Source organism: Periplaneta americana, chromosome 4, assembly GCF_040183065.1.
Source record: "Periplaneta americana isolate PAMFEO1 chromosome 4, P.americana_PAMFEO1_priV1, whole genome shotgun sequence".
Classification (NCBI taxonomy): Eukaryota; Metazoa; Arthropoda; class Insecta; order Blattodea; family Blattidae; genus Periplaneta; species Periplaneta americana.
In genome coordinates, this window is record NC_091120.1 from 84,537,248 (window position 1) to 84,555,622 (window position 18,375).

The 18,375-nt window shown below is 35.8% G+C and overlaps 1 protein-coding gene across 1 annotated transcript in view; it reads left to right on the forward strand.

Annotated features, from left to right (window-relative positions):
• The first annotated feature begins 16,165 nt into the window (after nt 1-16,165).
• Nucleotides 16,166-18,375, forward strand: part of LOC138698000 (serine protease snake-like) — a 28,501-nt gene continuing 26,291 nt past the window's right edge. The window contains exon 1 of the mRNA XM_069823668.1: nt 16,166-16,490. Coding sequence (XP_069679769.1) covers nt 16,388-16,490 — 103 coding nt within the window. The 5' untranslated portion in view covers nt 16,166-16,387. The remainder of the gene's footprint in view (nt 16,491-18,375) is intronic.

Consider the following 18,375-nt stretch of genomic DNA (forward strand, 5'->3'; position numbering starts at 1 on the left):
GAAACGTGTATTCTTTCGACGAACGCTAATAAAAAATAAATTATTTCCGTTTTTATAATCTAAATGGTTACCGTATTAATATTTTAAGCATTAAAATTGGATGTTACATAACGTTACCCATATAAAATTTATATTTTACACAAAACATTGATTTTTGTTGTAATTTGCATTTCATTATACGTCTAAAACTTACTGAATAAATAAGATAACGTACTAAATGCCTGATGATAAGAGCCTGAAATAATATAATGGCACTGACTTAACATTAGAACAGTTGAATATATTAATGTCTGCTGCCCAGAAACACAACGTAGTTTCCTATTCGTATCCATTAGGCCTATATGAGCGCATATATGTGTGGAATGATTTTGAAACGACCAATTTAATAAAGATAAATTCTAAAATAATTAAACCTACAGCTACAGTGTCAATCGCACCTTAAATATAGGAAGATAAAATAGTTTTGTAATATTATAAAATTAGTATAATGCTTCAATGTTGTTAAATAATAATTTCATTTTCCAGATAACATTAAATACTTTGGTATATTATAGGAAGTTCTCCGGTATATTAATTATTGTTGTGAACACAGCATCTTGCTAACCGAGAATTAACTGCATTCTGCTATTGCCTTCTCGTGCCGTCGTAGTTCTATAGCTAGAATTGTCCTCAGTTCCACACGCTTCTATTCATTAATATTTGTAATTTTATGTAGCTAAACTCTAAATTATTGTACTTAATTGATAATTAATCTCTTAGTATCATTTTCTCGAAAATGTTATTACCACATAATTCCTAGCCAGTGTATTAATTTTAAGTTTCTGTAATTCAGTAATATATCATTACACAATTATTTTGTCGATTTAAAAATAAATTAGAATCTTAAAATAACTGGATCTTTAATCGATATTTTTATTCCATGCACATTTCCTGTATTAAAATTGTAAACTTTTCAAGTTGCGACAGGAAAAGTACTGCGCTGCATCTGTTCTTCCAGTTGAAGTTGACATCACTACAGCGGTTACTGAGTGGACAGAAGTGCAGACTGCTTTCACTGGACTTGTAACTGCGATAATCAGATATTGCCTATTCATATTACGCAGCTCATGAAGTAAGATTATGTAAGTACTGAAAATTCCATCATGTTAATTGAATCTTTTGTTAAACTAAATACCTATGAATAACGGAGGTGCGCTCAGGCGTGGGTTCGATTACCTCTTGTGTTGATTATTTATCTGATTGCTATTTTTCAGAGGTTTATATCAAATATAAGACAAATGTCAAGTAATAAAATGACGAATCTCGAACCTCACCTCACCAAATATTATCTCGCTATCACTAATTATATTGAAGCGATTAAAATAATATTTCAAATCCTTAACAAAATGTGTCGTTTACTTTCTGTAACAGTTTTTTTAATAATTACTGTAAGTATATGACGTTTTCGGGGAAGCAATTCCATGGAAACACTGTATGTAGGCAACAGGCATCGAACCTCAGTCGAGCAATGGCATACATACAGACACCGCTTCCCTTCACGTCACTCCACCGCACGCCACTGGTAAGGAATCATCTATGTATCGAAGCGCCAGGTGAATGCTTTGTTGCCTAGTAAGTTTACTCCAGAATGATACATATGACATATTTTTATCAAGAATTAATAGATTCTTAATTGAAATTAAAACATACAATGACTATCCACTGTGAGACACTTCAGACGATTTAGTCATGCAAAACAATCAGTGACATTTCATGTTATTCTTATGCATCTACCACTTTTTGCGACGTTGAAAGAAGTTTCTTGCAGTGTAAGTACCTATTGTTTAAGTGACTAGTTCACTTCAATTTCGGCTATTTTCTTATGCACAGCATTGTTCAGTGCAACGCTAGTTACCAGGTGGCCCATCTGCGCCGTCTTTTGTTGAACTAGACTTCCCTTCATACATAAAACGCTAAATAGTTGCCCAGTCCAGAAGCTCAGGGAACTGATTCCAAAACAAATGCAAACGTTTGACTCGAGTGTTCTAGTGGTAGCAACGTCAAGTACAACTAGTAAGAGGGTTATGAACCCGCTCCATTTACTTCGTTCCTGTTTTCTTACTAATTACGATAACAGCGGTGTTTTGGTGCGTTTACGAATGAGGAATACACTGCAATCAGTTCTGCTCTATGATGAAACAGGCAAAATACGCCGCAGCTCGTAGACTTTACCGCCAGTGGTTTGAAAGAGATGTTAATGAATAATAATAATAATAATAATAATAATAATAATAATAATAATAATAATAATCTCAATAATTACAAGCTATAAATCTGTTTCAGTATATTTAGCCATGAATGTAAACCAGCGACAATCGCCATCACATTGATTTCATGAAGGCATTGTCCCTATAATGCAGAAAACTCTTCGTGCTCTTCTGTTTGATGGGTTTTCTGTAATCGTTTTTTGGGGAAAGAACAGCAGCGGAAGACAGGATTAATAATAATAGATGAAGAGGAGCTCGAGAAGGCGAACTCCTTCAACTACCTGGGCATCACACTGCAGACGACAGGGCTTTCTTTCATATTACACATTAGAGAACGCGTAGCTGCTACTAAAAGAAGTAGCTACGAAATTACACCCCCACAAGATTCTCGTTGATGACAGCTGCGTAGTTTTTCAAAGTAAAAGTACTCCCGGCAATCACATATGGCTTGGATCTAATCAAGGAACACCTCAAGGTAGCAGACCTAAAATAATAGAAAGCACAAAGGGAAGATATCTCAAGAGAATTCTAGGAATCTCAAAATGGACACCTTCGTGCCTAACTTACGAGTTAGCCAGGAGACCTTCCTTGTTGAGGACATCCACATAACTATGCAACTGCCATCTACATCCCAAGAGCAAGAACTGCTGCGAATAAGAAGAGAGATCTGGGAGGAGTTTTATGCAACTGATGTCATGGTTAATAATGGACAGTGCCCAATCAGGAATTAAGAAGCGCGATCAGTCGACTAGCAGTACATGACTACCACCATAAATTCTGCAAAAAGATAACTTCCATAATCCAAGTGAAAGTTGTGTGTGTGAACTACGTGGCAAACTATATGAAAGGTACCATTATGGTAAGTGCTTAAACTGCAAAAAGACTTCAAGTGACTACAACAAGGAAAAGTGTTAAACTATTATACTATCTTCATGCACATTCGTGCGCTTTACCTCTTATACATAATCGTTTTCAAAAGGCGCAGATGGACACCTGGTATAATTGTATAATACTCCCGGTATATCTTGACTGATAGCTACTGTTAGATTGGAAGTGATTGATTGGTACCTACTGCGCATGCGTTACGTTTACATCTAAATTTCCTGCAATACTTCAGTTGTAGTATGTAGCCTACTATTTAATTTTACAATATGTACTTGATAGTAAACTATTAGTAAATTAAAATAAAACTCGTCGATTTCAGTATAGTCTGTAGTTTCTTTGGATACGACTGTATAATCAATAAAGTAAAGAGTCTAATGCTTTCGTTTTCACATGGACGAGCAATAACAAAATAGCTGCAGAGTTAACTTCATCTAATGGTCTACAATTCCCCTCTCTAAATTACTCGTATTTCACCGAATAGTAGAACATCTCTCACTGCAATGTTATAACATAAAAAATTTGTTTCTCTAATTTTGAGGAATGACTTAAAAAATCTTATTACATATTATACAGATTTAATAATCTTGTATTCGAGAGCATTTATTTTACTGAAGAAATATATGGGGACGTAATAACGGAAATTAAAATAGGAAACAGAATTGAAATTAAACCCAACAAAGACATACATTTCGCAATATGTACAACGTTGAAATATTAAACAGTTGACAATTTCTTGACTTATGTCATGACAATGGAAACTTCAAACTTTGATATTGCAAAACCAAGATGAAGGATAAAATCTTAATTTCTAAAATCACAATATATTATACTATTGTATGCAATATTCAATAATCTTTCAAGCTACAACAAAGCAGAAATTTTAGATAATACATAACAAAAATAGACTCCAGAATATTAATTTTGGAAAGTTAGCATAAGAAGTTACTTAAGAAGTTAGAACATCCAACACTGAAGAATCGTTCGAATTTTTATATTTACAATCGAAACTTGACTTTTCTGCTGTAACAGAAAGCTAACAAGACTTTATGAAACATGTAACAAAACCGAAGTAGGACAAAACTACAATAATGTGCAACGAAAATGTGACTTAACATAGAGAGTAAGTGATCTCTGGATAGAAGATAGTCGTAAAACAAGAAGAGACGCAGTCGCCTTATTCATATCGGCAAATAGTGAGAAGAGACTGCGTGGAAAGACATCTTCATCGTCTCAATATAACAGACTCTGAAAATAGCTCCTGATATTATGATGAGGACATGAGTCAGTAATAAGAACAACGGTGGTGTGAAAAGGGACAATAGAAAGTATTAAGACAATGCCAGAGAATATTAAATAACGTAAAGCTTACTTTAAAGGAAACGAAAATATCATGTTTGAAATGTAACAAAAATGACCAGTAGAAATGTACACCTCTAGGGCAGATGGAAAAAACATGTACGGTGATTTATTATATAAATATAATAACTGCTAGCAAAATATATTTTGACAACCCTTCAGAATTCAGATGGTCAAGACAAATATACCGAGGAAAGAAATGACTAAAAAACTAGCAGAAAATGTGGAATTGGAAATGGTTTGCGCAATAACTGAACGATATATGATCTTATTGTTCTAAATTAATGGTGTAGATTACTGCTGTAACACTTGGGCATAAATGGCCCCTTGTACACCCATACACTGGAGATCAGCCCAGGAGACCGCAATGCTTTACCAGCTTTACTATGCTACTGGGATTAATTTCCTCAGAAGACAATATTTATTTCCCGAGATAACGATGCCTGATTGGCATAGATCTGTCAAGTGATAACTCGGTCTCCAGTCTACATTTCCTACAAGTTGAGTCGTCATTAAGACACAATATATGTAGATGGCAGTGTTCGGTCAAAATTCCAGTTAACAATCTTAAAAATTCTCCTTTCCAAAGCCAGCAGTTGTTCAGTTGATTCAGGTTTAGAGTCCCAATAAGGAGTTCAGCCTGTTATGTGGCTGATATAGATCTACAGGCTTCTAGTAAATCTTTCATCACGCTCTCCTTTAGGACCTATTTGATTATTATACACTTAGAGATGCCAACACATGGTTCAGGGCTATAGCATTGGATGGAAGTTCCTTGCTTGGCCAATAGGCAGGCTTGTTATTGTCAGACATTCCTTTGTGCCCTAGGATATTTCCAGGCTAGTTATGCATTCTTCAACCAGCCTGGAGTCGACTCTCTGCTCAGTTAGCATACCCTATGTAGCCTGGCAATCAGAACAATAAAGATATTCAAGTCTTGGCATGATCTATTTAGATTTTCCTGAGCGCAATCTAATATCGCAAACACTTCAGCTTACAAAACCATAGTATATTGACCAACGGGGATAGATACTCTAGCCCTGGGTCTTACATTCTAAATCATCCCTGGCCCAGTATCGCTGTCGGTTCTGGAGCCATCCATGAACCACACGAGATTACGACATGAAGGATTTACATTTTGAACAGGAGTCATACTGCCTGTCTCGCAACAATAACGGGATTGATATAGTTCAATTTTCAATATACATGTATAACTAAGTGCTCCATTCCTTCCTATCGAACGTCAAAGGCCATGGAATTGTGAGGCAGCTTGTATTACTGCGTTTTAGATTGCGAGATCAAGAAGATGCAAACCAGTAGGATCTCCAGACGTAATATCGGTGAAGTCCTCATGACTCCTACAATACTTATACACGCAAACCATTTTACACGTACAACAAGGTCCTTGCTTGGGAAATCAAAGGTCTAAAAGGCCTTTTTTGTACGATACTCCACGTGAGTTTTTCAAATTAGCTGTGCATCAAGGATTATATATATGCCAAATGGCAGATCTTTCACTGCAAACCCAACATTACTCAATTTTTCCTATTTATGCCTTCCTTTTAGTCTCCGTATATGAGCCATATATTTTAATGTCGTCTATCATCAGATATCTTTTTCTGCCTCGAACTCTTATCCTGTTCACCATTCCTTCAAGTGCATCCTTCAGCGGGCAATTTCTTCTCAGCCAGTGAACTAACCAACTCCTTTTTCTCTTTCTGATCAGTTTCAACATCAATCTTTCTTCACCCACTCTTTCCAACTCAGGTTAATTTCTTATTCTGTCTGTCCATTTCACACGCTCCATTCTTCTCCGTATCCACATTCCAAATGCCTTTATTCGCTTTTCTTCACTTCGTCGTAATGTCCATGCTTCTGCTATATACAATGTCACACTCCACTAGACTTTTCCATAGTTCTTTTTCCAGAGATCCGCAGAAAATTCTTCCTTTTCTATTACAAGATTCCTTTGCCATACCTATCTTCTTTTGATTTCCTAGCAGAAACTCATGTTAACGCATATAGTACATTCCAAGTACAATATTTGAAGCTGTCCACCTGTTCTACTGCCTCATTTAGTATCCGCACGTTTACCTTCTTTATTTTTTCCGACAACAATGGTTTCCGTCTTGTTTATTATAGATTTATTAATTTGTCATACAGAATAATATCTGTAATATTGACAATTAATATTTGAGGAGAAAAATTCGCTCCGGCGCCGAGGATCGAACCCGGGTCCTTGGTTCTACATACCAAGCGCTCTGACCACGGAGCTAAGCCGAATTCCAGCCAAATAAGTCACTCAGGTAAGTGCGCTCCTAGTATAATGGCAGTTGACATTGGACATATAAGTCAACATATAGGCCTAACTTGGAGTCAGGCCATAAAGGGAAACATTAAAGGAGGAAGGTTCGATCTGGTGCTATGGATTGAATTCGACGTAGCTCAGTGGTCAGAGCGCTTGGTACGTAGAACCAAGGATCCAGGTTCGATCCCCGGTGCCGGAGCGAATTTTTCTCCTCAAATATTAATTCGTCTTGTTTGCATAAATCTTCATCCAATACTGTTCATTAAAATTAGCTCCAGTATCATATCCCTTAGTATCGTCTCTTCTTCTGCTAACAAAGCCATATAACCAGCAAATCTTATGCGTTTTACTCTTCTACCTCCTATTATCACCCCTCCCATGTTCTGAAAACAGTTCTTCACTAAATCCTGCAAGTAGATGTTGAACAGGTTGGGTGATAAAGAGCATTCTTGTCGTACTCATTTCCCTAATCGACTTCCTTCAGGTATTTCTTCTGCTAACCGACTTTCGCTCTTTGTGTCATATAAAGACTACTGAACAGCCTTCTCTCTTTCCAATCCACATCTATTTTCTTCAGAATTCACATCAGTGTCTGGATGTTACGAAGGTTAGGACACATTCATTTATTCATTTTATTCCATTTATTTGAGAAAAATTTGTTTAAAATCGAATGAGAAGATACGGGCCGGTTTTTATCTGTCCAACCCCATAGTTGTTGATATGGCAAAAATTACTAGAAATATTAACAGTGGATACTGACATGTTTGTTTCCATATATTCGTCACAACCTCCAATTCAAATGTTTTTTATTTAGAGTATTTCAAGGGTAGAAAGAGAGAAACTTCAATAAACATAAAAGAGATAGAGATGAAATGGAAGAAAGAGAGAAAACCACAAAATAGAGAAACAAGAAATAAAAATTATTAAATTCATGTGAAAAAATATTATCCATCGTACCGAAAGTTATTTACACTTTAGCTATCGTATATACATTTATATGAACGGTTCTACAAAAAGAAGAAAAAAATGACAGACAAAAAGGATGACATCAATATTATTTCTTCATATTTTTCGTTGCACTAACAAATAGTGATTGATTATATTGTACTGGAGTATCTTAATAATGTGACTTTTACAAATTGAAATACAAACATAAATATTGATTCATGTCGTAGATGAGCATTGATTGAAAATGACAAAGAATGAATAATGGAATGCACTTACCCACATGGTAGGGAAGTTGGGATGGGCAGGGCGGAACTCGTCATGCAGCCACCTCCACGTGGTGAGTTCTGGGTTGTTTCAGTTCAAGAGAATGAAACAAGCAAAGAGCTGCATCTCAACTGTGAATGTGGTATGAAAATTCATACAGAGTGGAAGGTGTTCAATAAAAGTAACATCACACAATAAATCCTTAAAGATAAAAGGAATAGAATCTTCTTTCGCCATTTTGCGTTCTTTCTTTTTATTTAGTAAGAAATCAATTTCATTTCTATAAAAATGGCTAAATCGCAGTGAATTCAGTAGCACTTGCCAACAGACGGAAACACTGTTCCTTGCAACGCTGATGGCAGTCACGAGGAGAATGGCCTTATAAACTGTCCCCGCGGTGCTCAGGCGTAGGGTGAAGCACGGGACTTGTAACACCGTTGCAAAATACCTATTAGCTACTTAAACTGATTTAATATTAATTGAAGTATTAAAATACTTCCACGTATGATGGGTCCCTATCACCACATGATGGCGGATCCTCAGATTGCGCATAGAGGAGACAGTCTCTAGATATGGAGGGTAGCTGCGCATATATCGAATAAGCAGTCACGAACAGCCGATAAGGGGTGGTCCTCCAGCTTGGGGGTTGGACGAAGATCTAACAATCCATCAGAGCTTGTTACGAAATCACAACATAAGCCTCGGATTCATAGGTTTAAAAAAAGCATATGAGAAGTTTTATATAATATTCTTATTGAATTTGGTATTCTCAGGAAACTAGTCCGATTAATTAAAATGTGTCTCAGTGAAATGTACAGCACAGTCCGTATAGGTCAGTTTCTATCTGATGCTTTTCAAATTCAATGCGGGCTTATGCAAAGAGATGCACTATCACCTTTACTTCTTAACTTTGCTCTACAATATGTCACTAGGAAAGTCCAGGATAACAGACAGGGTTTGGAATTGAATGGGTTACATCAGCTGCTTGTTTATGCGGATGACGTAAATATGTTAGTAGAAAATCCACAAACAATTAGGGAAAACAGGGGAATTTTACTTGAAGAAAGTAAAGAGACTGGTTTGGAAACAAATCTCGAAAAAACAAAATATATGATTACGTCTCGTGACAAAACAAAGTATGAAATGGAAATATAAAAATTGGAGATTTATCCTTTGAAAAGGTGGAAAAGTTCAACTATCTGGGAGCAACAGTAATACATATAAATGACACTCGGGAGGAAATTAAACGGAGAATGAACATGGGAAATGCCTGTTAATATTCGGTTGAGAAGCTCTTGTCATCCAGTCTGCTCTTAAAAGAGCTGAATGTTAGAATTTGTAAAAATTTATATTACGTTTGTTCTGTATGGTTGTGAAACTTGGACTCTTACTTTGAGAGAGAAACAGTAGCTAAGGTTGTTTGAGAATAAGGTGCTTAGAAAAATATTTGGGGCTAAGATGGATGAAGTTACAGGAGAATGGAGAAAGTTACACAACGCAGAACTGCACGCATTGTTTTCGTCTCCTGACATAATTAGGAATATTAAATCTGAAGTTTGAGATGAACAGGACATGTAGCACGTATGGGCGAATCCAGAAATTAATGCAGACAGAGTGTTAGTTGAGATGCTGGAGGGGAAAAAGGCCTTTGAGGAGGTCGAGACACAGATGGAGGATAATATTAAAATAGATTTGAGGGAGGTGGGGTATGATCGTAGAGACTGGATTAATCTTGCTCAGGATTGGGACCGATGGCGGGCTTAATTAAGGACGGCAATAAACCACCGGGTACCTTAAAAGACATTAGTAAGTAAGTTAGTAATTATTAAAATATTTACTATTAAACTGTAAATGTAACAAAAGTATTATGCAAAAGTATTTTTTGCAACTGAAAATGTAATGTAGACATGTTTACAAAATGTGTGTTTGTAAATATGTTTAAAATAATAAAAAAGAATAATACAAAATTATTATTTCTGGGAAATGTAATCGCAAAGGAATAATATAGTATATAATTTTTCCACTTACACTATAGTCAAGATTCGTATCTCAAAGGACTGTACCGAAATCCTCCCACTCTGTATAAACTTTATTCATTTTTACATTCAGATAATATCTTAGTAATAGTTTTCAATTTAGTATGTTTAAACTTCACACAATGCAACAAAGATAAAAGAAACAGGAACGCACACTAATTAGGAGACTGCATTAAAACAAGAGAATAAAAATATTACAGTTTCTTAAACATAATTACATTGAGGTATGATTAGGGTAACTCAATAAGGTAAAATACCTTAAAATTGCTCTTTGGCTCCTCAGGATAACAAGCCAGTAGATATACCGTACTTTATATATCCAAACAAAAGATTTCGGACTTCCAATCATATGCTGAGACTTAATTTATCAATCATTTAAGCACTAATCACTGTACGAGTATATTTTCCACTCTTAAAATCATGTTCTCATAACTTGAAAGGTTTTCTACTGTGCTAAGTTGCTAAGTTCCTAAGTCCTTCGCGTCTCGCTAGCTATATAGTGTCCCAGATGACCTGGGAGATTAAGTAGTGTTGAGTTTTTGGGAACATGACCCTTTTGATAGTTTTAGAAAATAGGCCCTGGTATCTCCTTGTGTCATTCCCTTCTGAATGTTAGAAGGCTATGATAAAACCTTCTGTATTTTAACTCTTCCTTCCCTTCCTGCCATAGTCATTTTAATTAAATTACTCAGCTTCCATGGCATTCCCAATTGTATCAGTATTTTACAAAGTTTTCCCCTATTCACACTATCGGAAGCTCGTTTGAAATCTAAAAATATTATAATAAATAGTTCCACATTAGATTCTGCGCATTTTTCTAAAAACACCCTTAACTTAAAGGTGTGATCTACTGTTTATCAATACCAGAGCCTTCTTCAGTTACAAGTCGGAGCCATACGTCAGCAACACTGTAATTAACTGTCAAGCGGAGGCCTACTATACAGAACATGTGTTTGTGCTAATGTCTATTTTCAATGTAAATTAATGTTACAATATAAGTGTGTGTCGATGGAATTACGTTCGCGGTCGTATCAAACGTTAATTTATTGTTGCTGTATTATAAACTAAGTGCGTGTTGGCGATAAAAACAAGACAATAAATGAAAATATGGCTGGAGTCTTTGGCAGATTTTACAGTTATTAATGACAAAGTGATTGACAATTCTTCTAAACATTAAATATTGTATAAACTACATTTTTATAGTCTTACTTGTGGTTTGTGGTGTATCAGAATTCTGGCCAAATTGTTGGGTCTCGCCTGTTATATCAATAAAGTTACGCCGTTGATTTTCAAGTTCATTGTAAACAGCTGTTTTGTGGTCCGATAAATGTTGCAGTTTTGTTGAAGATTCGGAATGTCTGCTATATGTCAGAACTATCTGTAATTTTTAGATGCATACACTCACTTTGTTGGTTTTCAAGATTTGTTTATTAATATTATTTCTTTTGTAATAAATTAGTTATAAACATGTTTCTTTTTACTTCGTATTTACAGGATAAGTTCACTGAGTTTACGCTAATTGGCACATACTTAAGAGGCTTAATACTTTGTTATGTATTAGGTTGAAGATATGTTTCTGCATTTTTTCATGGATCTTTATACTTGGCCGGAGTATCTGATATAACTTTACTCCTTTATTCAAGTAGATGTGTGCTTTGTTAAGAAACATTAAGAACTTTCTAGATAAGCATTACAAATTGGAGGAAAATATTTTTTATTATACCACATTTTATTAATTGTTTATTTAAACATATTTTTAGAATTTCTATAAATTTCACACAGACGTTAATTCATTTTATTAAACTTATTTTCACAGTTTATTATAAACAAAGTACTTTGTAGGCATAGGTAAGTTTCTAAACTTCTAGATTTTAAATAACTTTCGCAATCATTTTTCAACTTAAGTGACTGATGACTAGAGCTATGAAAAGGGAGCAGTTAAAGCTAGTGATGGTACCTAGTATAGCTGCGGCGGCTGGAATGGGATGAATTTCCCCTAAAACTTGACGTAAGCAGCGTACAGTCTGTATAGTCGGAGGCACCGATTTTGGCAGATGACCTCGATGACATTTCCAGTAGGCGAGCCAATATTGTTTGTGTAAGCTGCGAGAATGAGATGCGATAACATTCTGAGTCGTTCATATTTTCATAACAGCAGCTCATATCAATTATCCTTATTATGAAACGTACCACGGTACAGCCCTACTCAAAGAATACCTTTAATAAATGTAAATGACTTCCGTTCGCAATGATTTTACAATACGTCTCCTACATTTTCTAAATTAAATTAATTCTTAATTAAAAGGAAAAAGCATTGCATTGCGCATATATATGTATATATATATAATCCTACCCTTACCAGATCAATATAAAAGATTTGTCCAGTAATAATCTAGGGATCTTCTACTGGTGGCGCGACAATTCAAGTTAATAAAATTACGATTCTTCTTAATAATCAAAATATAATTTGGTTAATTGGGTAAAATTGCATGCTGCGGACGTTAGATTTATATAAGAGTATAATAAATAGGATTGTAATGGATATTACAAGGACAATAATTTCTTCACACGCACATTGTGAATAGAACAGAGAAGAAAGCATTTTAAAATATTCGAAATCGTACAAAATATCGGAGAAACCAATTTTCCCTGCACAAATTGCACCAATTGAAAAATATAATTACCATTCACAATAATTACTGTATTTTATGGATTCTAAAAAGTTGTTTATTAATCTAGAGGTATTGGCTGATGACTATATTAAATTCCAGCACAAAATTCATTCAGAATATGTAGAAATTACACTTTGGATTTTACTAAATGTATAGGCCTACTATCAAAAGGTGTTACATACCCCCTTAAATACTGTACATGTGTTACCTGTGCGATATCCGATGTTTAATTTTTTAAAATATAATTCATAGTACTGAAACTGCCATATTGAATTCGCACAAATTGTATTATTCGTAATTTTCGTCTCGAAAACCCCTAAGAAATCTAATTTAATTTTTCACCCATTTTTGTCCCACTCCATCACTTTAGGGACAAAGTCGGACTAAATAATACCTTATTCGTATTCTGTGATCGCAAAGATCCCCAGATATCGACTTTCATCGAGATCGGATGACATGAGATTTCTCACTCCCTTCTGCCTTTTCATCAGTACCTTAGGATATGGTATTTAAAAAATCTAAGAATGTTTAACCAATATTGTAGAGAGTAACCTTCATTTTAAATTTTACGTCTCTAGTTAAATATAGTTTAGTGAATTTTTTAAATCGTCGACTTCTTTCTCTCTCCTCTCTGCTCGGAAGTTTAAATATATATATATATATATATATATATATATATATATATATATATATATATATATATATATTTCAAGGGAGTAGCCTACATGAAATTGAATTGTTTTACTTTCCTTATACATTTTAGAAACAATTCTGAGAGATGAGATGAATAGTCTAACCCAATTTTATGAGTGAATCTTTGTTTTAAATTTAAAGGCTGCACGTCTGCTGGTTAAAAAAAATAAATCGGTATAATTATTTTGATCATTACTGCCTCCCATTTTCCATCCCTTAATGTTCGTATTTCGTAAAACTCAGTCTTATCTATTGACTAAGGATTAACATGTTTCCATATACATATATATTTCCATATATATAACAGATTATATTTCCATTTCGTGCAATATTCTGGTCACGAAACATAATCATATACTTTGTCTTTTCGGGATTTACTACCAAACCTATCGCTTTATTTGCTTCAAGTAAAATTTTCGTGTTTTCCCTAATCGTTTGTGGAGTTTTTCCTAACATATTCACGTCATCCGCATAGACAAAAGGCTGATGTAACCCGTTCAATTCCAAACCCTCTCTGTTATCCTGAACTTTCCTAATGGCATATTCTAGAGCGAAGTTAAAAAGTAAAGGTGATAGTGCATCTCCTTGCTTTAGCCCGCAGTGAATTGGAAAAGCATCAGATAGAAACTGGCCTATACGGACTCTGCTGTAAGTTTCATTGAGACACATTTTAATTAATCGACAAGTTTCTTGGGAATACCAAAGACACATATAGACTACTGTAATATTTGTTTAGTTTTTGGAGGTGACTGTCCAGAGTGCACAAATACTCGGGCGTGCATGTTTACTCTTATGTCCTACCCATTCCACTGCGACAGAGATAACAGCCGATCTTGCAGCGGTGAGGACTCGCTCTCCAGTTTACATTAAGAAAATCCATCTGCCAAAATCCATGGCGCGACCCATACCGCTGCTTACGTCAAGTTGTAGGGGGAATTCATCCCATTCCACCCACCGCAGCTATACTCGGTACCATCACTAGCTTTAACTGCTCCCTTTTCATAGCCTTACTGATTACTGATTGATAGGTATGGATATCGTAGTAATACGTATATATCGAAATTGGACTAACACCACAGTCTAGTATATACAGTCACGAAGCTTGAGTTGATGAGGGTACTAGGAACAATAGACTGTGCAGGTACTATTTCGCATTGTCTGTAATGAGGCGATAATAGCGATCCTAGTGGTTAGCAACTATCTATGGATGCATATTTACTACGTATTGAGCTTCGTGACTGTATACAGGTGTCTCTAAATTAGACCGAAAAATTAGGGAGCAGATAGATAACCTTCGTGGAAGCATATTTTGTTAAAGAACCCATGGGCTGCGACGCTTCGTTTTCAGTGAAAGAAGGAATTACAGGTAGGGATAAAGTAAGTAGGTATGTGCAAATACCGAGCGATTCTGTGTCACATGATTCTGTGCTGTGTGTTAGTCCAAAAAAAAAAAAAAAAAAAAAAAAAAAAAAAAAAAAAAAAAAAAAAAAAACGTACAGAAAAGCGAAAGTAACGACGCATTAAACTGTACTGAACATTACAACAGAATGAGTGCAGTACAAGTACTAAACTACGTAGACGAATAACACGGATAACAAGAGGTCGTACCAGTGGAAGTAAACAAACGTGCTGTAGGCCTAATCGATACCAAATGATACTGGGCTCCGGACGTAAACAAACCGAATGACAATAGTAATAACACACCCCTCTTGGACTGAAAAGAGTGATTATGAAACGAAGCGTCGCAGCCCAAGGGTTCCTTAACAAAATATCCTTCCACGAAGGTTATCTATCTGCTCCCTAATTTTGTCGGTCTAATTTAGAGACACTCTGTATACTAGACTGTGCTAACACCTTAATGTATGTTAAGTAGTTTTCTCGTTTCCAGCATTATATTGAATGCTCAGTAAATAATAACACATCTCCCTCCTAACAAAATATTTTCCTTCAACAAACACTGCGCCTTCTAGAAACATTTAAATGTCGTTCTACGCATGCTGTTATGGCAGATCTAAAATGTTTGAATTTGATTTTATTTTAGTAGGTTATTTTACGACGATTTATCAACAGCTTAGGTTATTTAGCGTCTGAATGAGATGAAGGTGATAATGCCGGTGAAATGAGTCCGGGGTCCAGCACCGAAAGTTACCCAGCATTTGCTCATATTGGGTTGAGGGAAAACCCCGGAAAAAACCTCAACCAGGTAACTTGCCCCAACCGGGAATCGAACCCGGGCCACCTGGTTTCGCGGCCAGACTCGATAACCGTTACTCCACAGGTGTGGACAAAAAATGTTTGATGTTCTGCATCTCAAACTCAAGATTTTGTAGTTAAGTTCTTGTTCTAGAGAACATCTCTATTGCTGCAGAACTGGCTCAAACGCTCGGGTGCTTTCTCGCGGATCGATGTTGAGAAATGGTGGAAAATTGGTAGAAAAGCATACTGTCCCAAATTTTATTGTCGGATTTGAACTCAGTGTTTAGCAGGGAAAGTCGACACTTCAGCCTTTCAGCCAAGGGCGTGCCGCGTTATAAATTTATTGAAATATATTACTCGTAACAAACAAAGTTTAACAATTACCAGAAGTGTGAGACCTAATAAAATAATACAAATTCCATAGATACAGTATCTCTAATAACGCTATAAACATTTGGCACAACAAGGAGCCTTGAGATAGGGAGGTGAAGGGGAAGGAGCCTACCAATCATACTCGCTCTACTGCATACCTTCACCGGCAGCAGGCAGTACCAGAACAGTGCCATAGCTAATGGCTTCTCGGTCATAAAAGTATGAACATTATATTATATCCAGAAACACTGAGTTGATCGATCACAGATAAGCTATCTGGAGAGCTTTAAACTTGTGTGTTCGTAAACAGAAAAAAAAATAGTGTCGTTATTGTACGAACAGATCTGAACGGCTAGATTCTCATTTCTTGCCACGCGTTCTCTGAAGTAGTGGCAATATACATAAACAGACATGAGTGCTTGTTTTTCATTCTTTAGAGCCAAGCTTACATTTACAGTGTTTGGTTGTATGTGTTTCAGTGTTGTGCTGTCAGCTGGCGATGTTACCAAGAAAAGTAAGTGTGCTATTTCTGAACAGTATTTTCTAGTACATTATACACTAAGTTAAAGCACATCTTTGACACTGCGTGGAAGTCGTGGTTGTAAAGTTGACTCTCAGTCAAAACATGGTTCTTTTAATTACCAATGCATTGCTTTACTTCTTTTTATGGAGAGGCTAGACTTTGTGTCTACCCCATACCACAGGAGCCTGTGTCCCTTCATTGTGTTGGACCAAGAATAACGTCTAGATATAGACTTCGAACAAGACTCTGCAAAGGCTTAATATTCATAGAGAAAAACACAAGATGCAAAAAGTTTCACTATCCGTTACGTAGAAAATTTTCTAAAGTCACGCACAGCACAAACTTTTGTACAACAATACTCGTTTTATGTTCACTATGCATACAATACTGCCATGCCTTGATTATAACAGCGCATCTCTTTTCTTAGTGGGTTATTTTACTACGCTTTATCAACTGATGTGGTTATCTAGCGTCTGAATGAGATGAAGGTGATAATGCGGACGAAATAGGGTCCAGCGCTTAAAGTTGCCCAGCACTTTTTCTTAATGGATTGAGGGAAAATTCCGGAAAACCCTCAATCAGGTAACTTGTCACAACCAGGATTTGAACCCGGGCCCGCTCGTTTCACGGTCAGGCATGTTAACCGTTACTCCACAGCGGTGGACTGCGCCTCTCTTTATGAGCATGCCAGGCAGCAGCAAAGATGAAGCGTGGGGGTATAGCAAACTTATGCTCACTCTTTGTTGTTTTAAGTATAGAGCAATTTTAATTTTACATTAATGCTAGGACTTTCAAAAAGCAATGGCAACACATTGCACTTATTGTTACAAATTACATTTATTTAGGATACGTGTTTCAAAATAATGCTAATGCTTTTATATGATTATAATTAAGTATTAATGAAAAAATTTTATTGTGCACGTTCTAAGTTCTGGAAAACGTATAATTTCTGTTACCATGGAAGATATTTTGAAAAACGGCAACTCCGCAACATAAATAATTTTGCATTCTGCAGCTTGCGAAAACAATTCAGTAACAATGATACAAAGATTATTTCTTAGATATTTCCGAATTGGCCTTCTACCACGTCATCTTTGAATTAGACGTTCTATCGTCGCTGATCTAGCCTATCGCTCTTGGCCTCCCCGGTCACCAGATTTGATACTACGTGACTTTTTTATTTAGGGGTATGTGAAGGGTGCAATTTATGTATCAGTTCTACCGCAAAATTTTGGAGAAGTAAGACACCGGCTCAATGCTGTAATTGTATTCTGCAAATAGGTATATGTTGGAGAGAGTGTGGCAAGGATTTGATTATCACGTTGATATAGGTCATATGCTTTGTAACAAGGAGTTGTCACATTGACTATTTATTACGTGCCAATAAAAACGTCGAGAGTTTCTTAAACAAATTATATGCACTAATTTGTTGTATCCTTAATTATAATGATCATAAAGCTTTACCGTAATTTTGAAACACTTTGTATACTTCAAATATAGTGCCCTTCCATGTCAATTACAGCCAGTGATGCGGTGCTTACTAGTAGTTCTGAGCGCGAGCTTTTTAAGCTCTCTCTAAAGGCGCGGCGCTTTTCTCTCTGAGGCACATTGCTAATACTGCAGTAAGAAAGGGTGTACAGCACATACAACGTTGCAGAAAATGTCAGATTGGAGGGGAGATTACAATGATTTTTTAATGATAAGTAGGAGGTTCAGTTTTTATACATTGAACGTCGCATTGAAGTATAGTGTTTAATAAGTAAATATATATATATATATATATATATATATATGTGTAAAAAAATGTCAAACGTCAGTACGAAATACAACACAAACATAGATTTAAATTGTATCTGGCCTGCAAATTTTTCAGTGT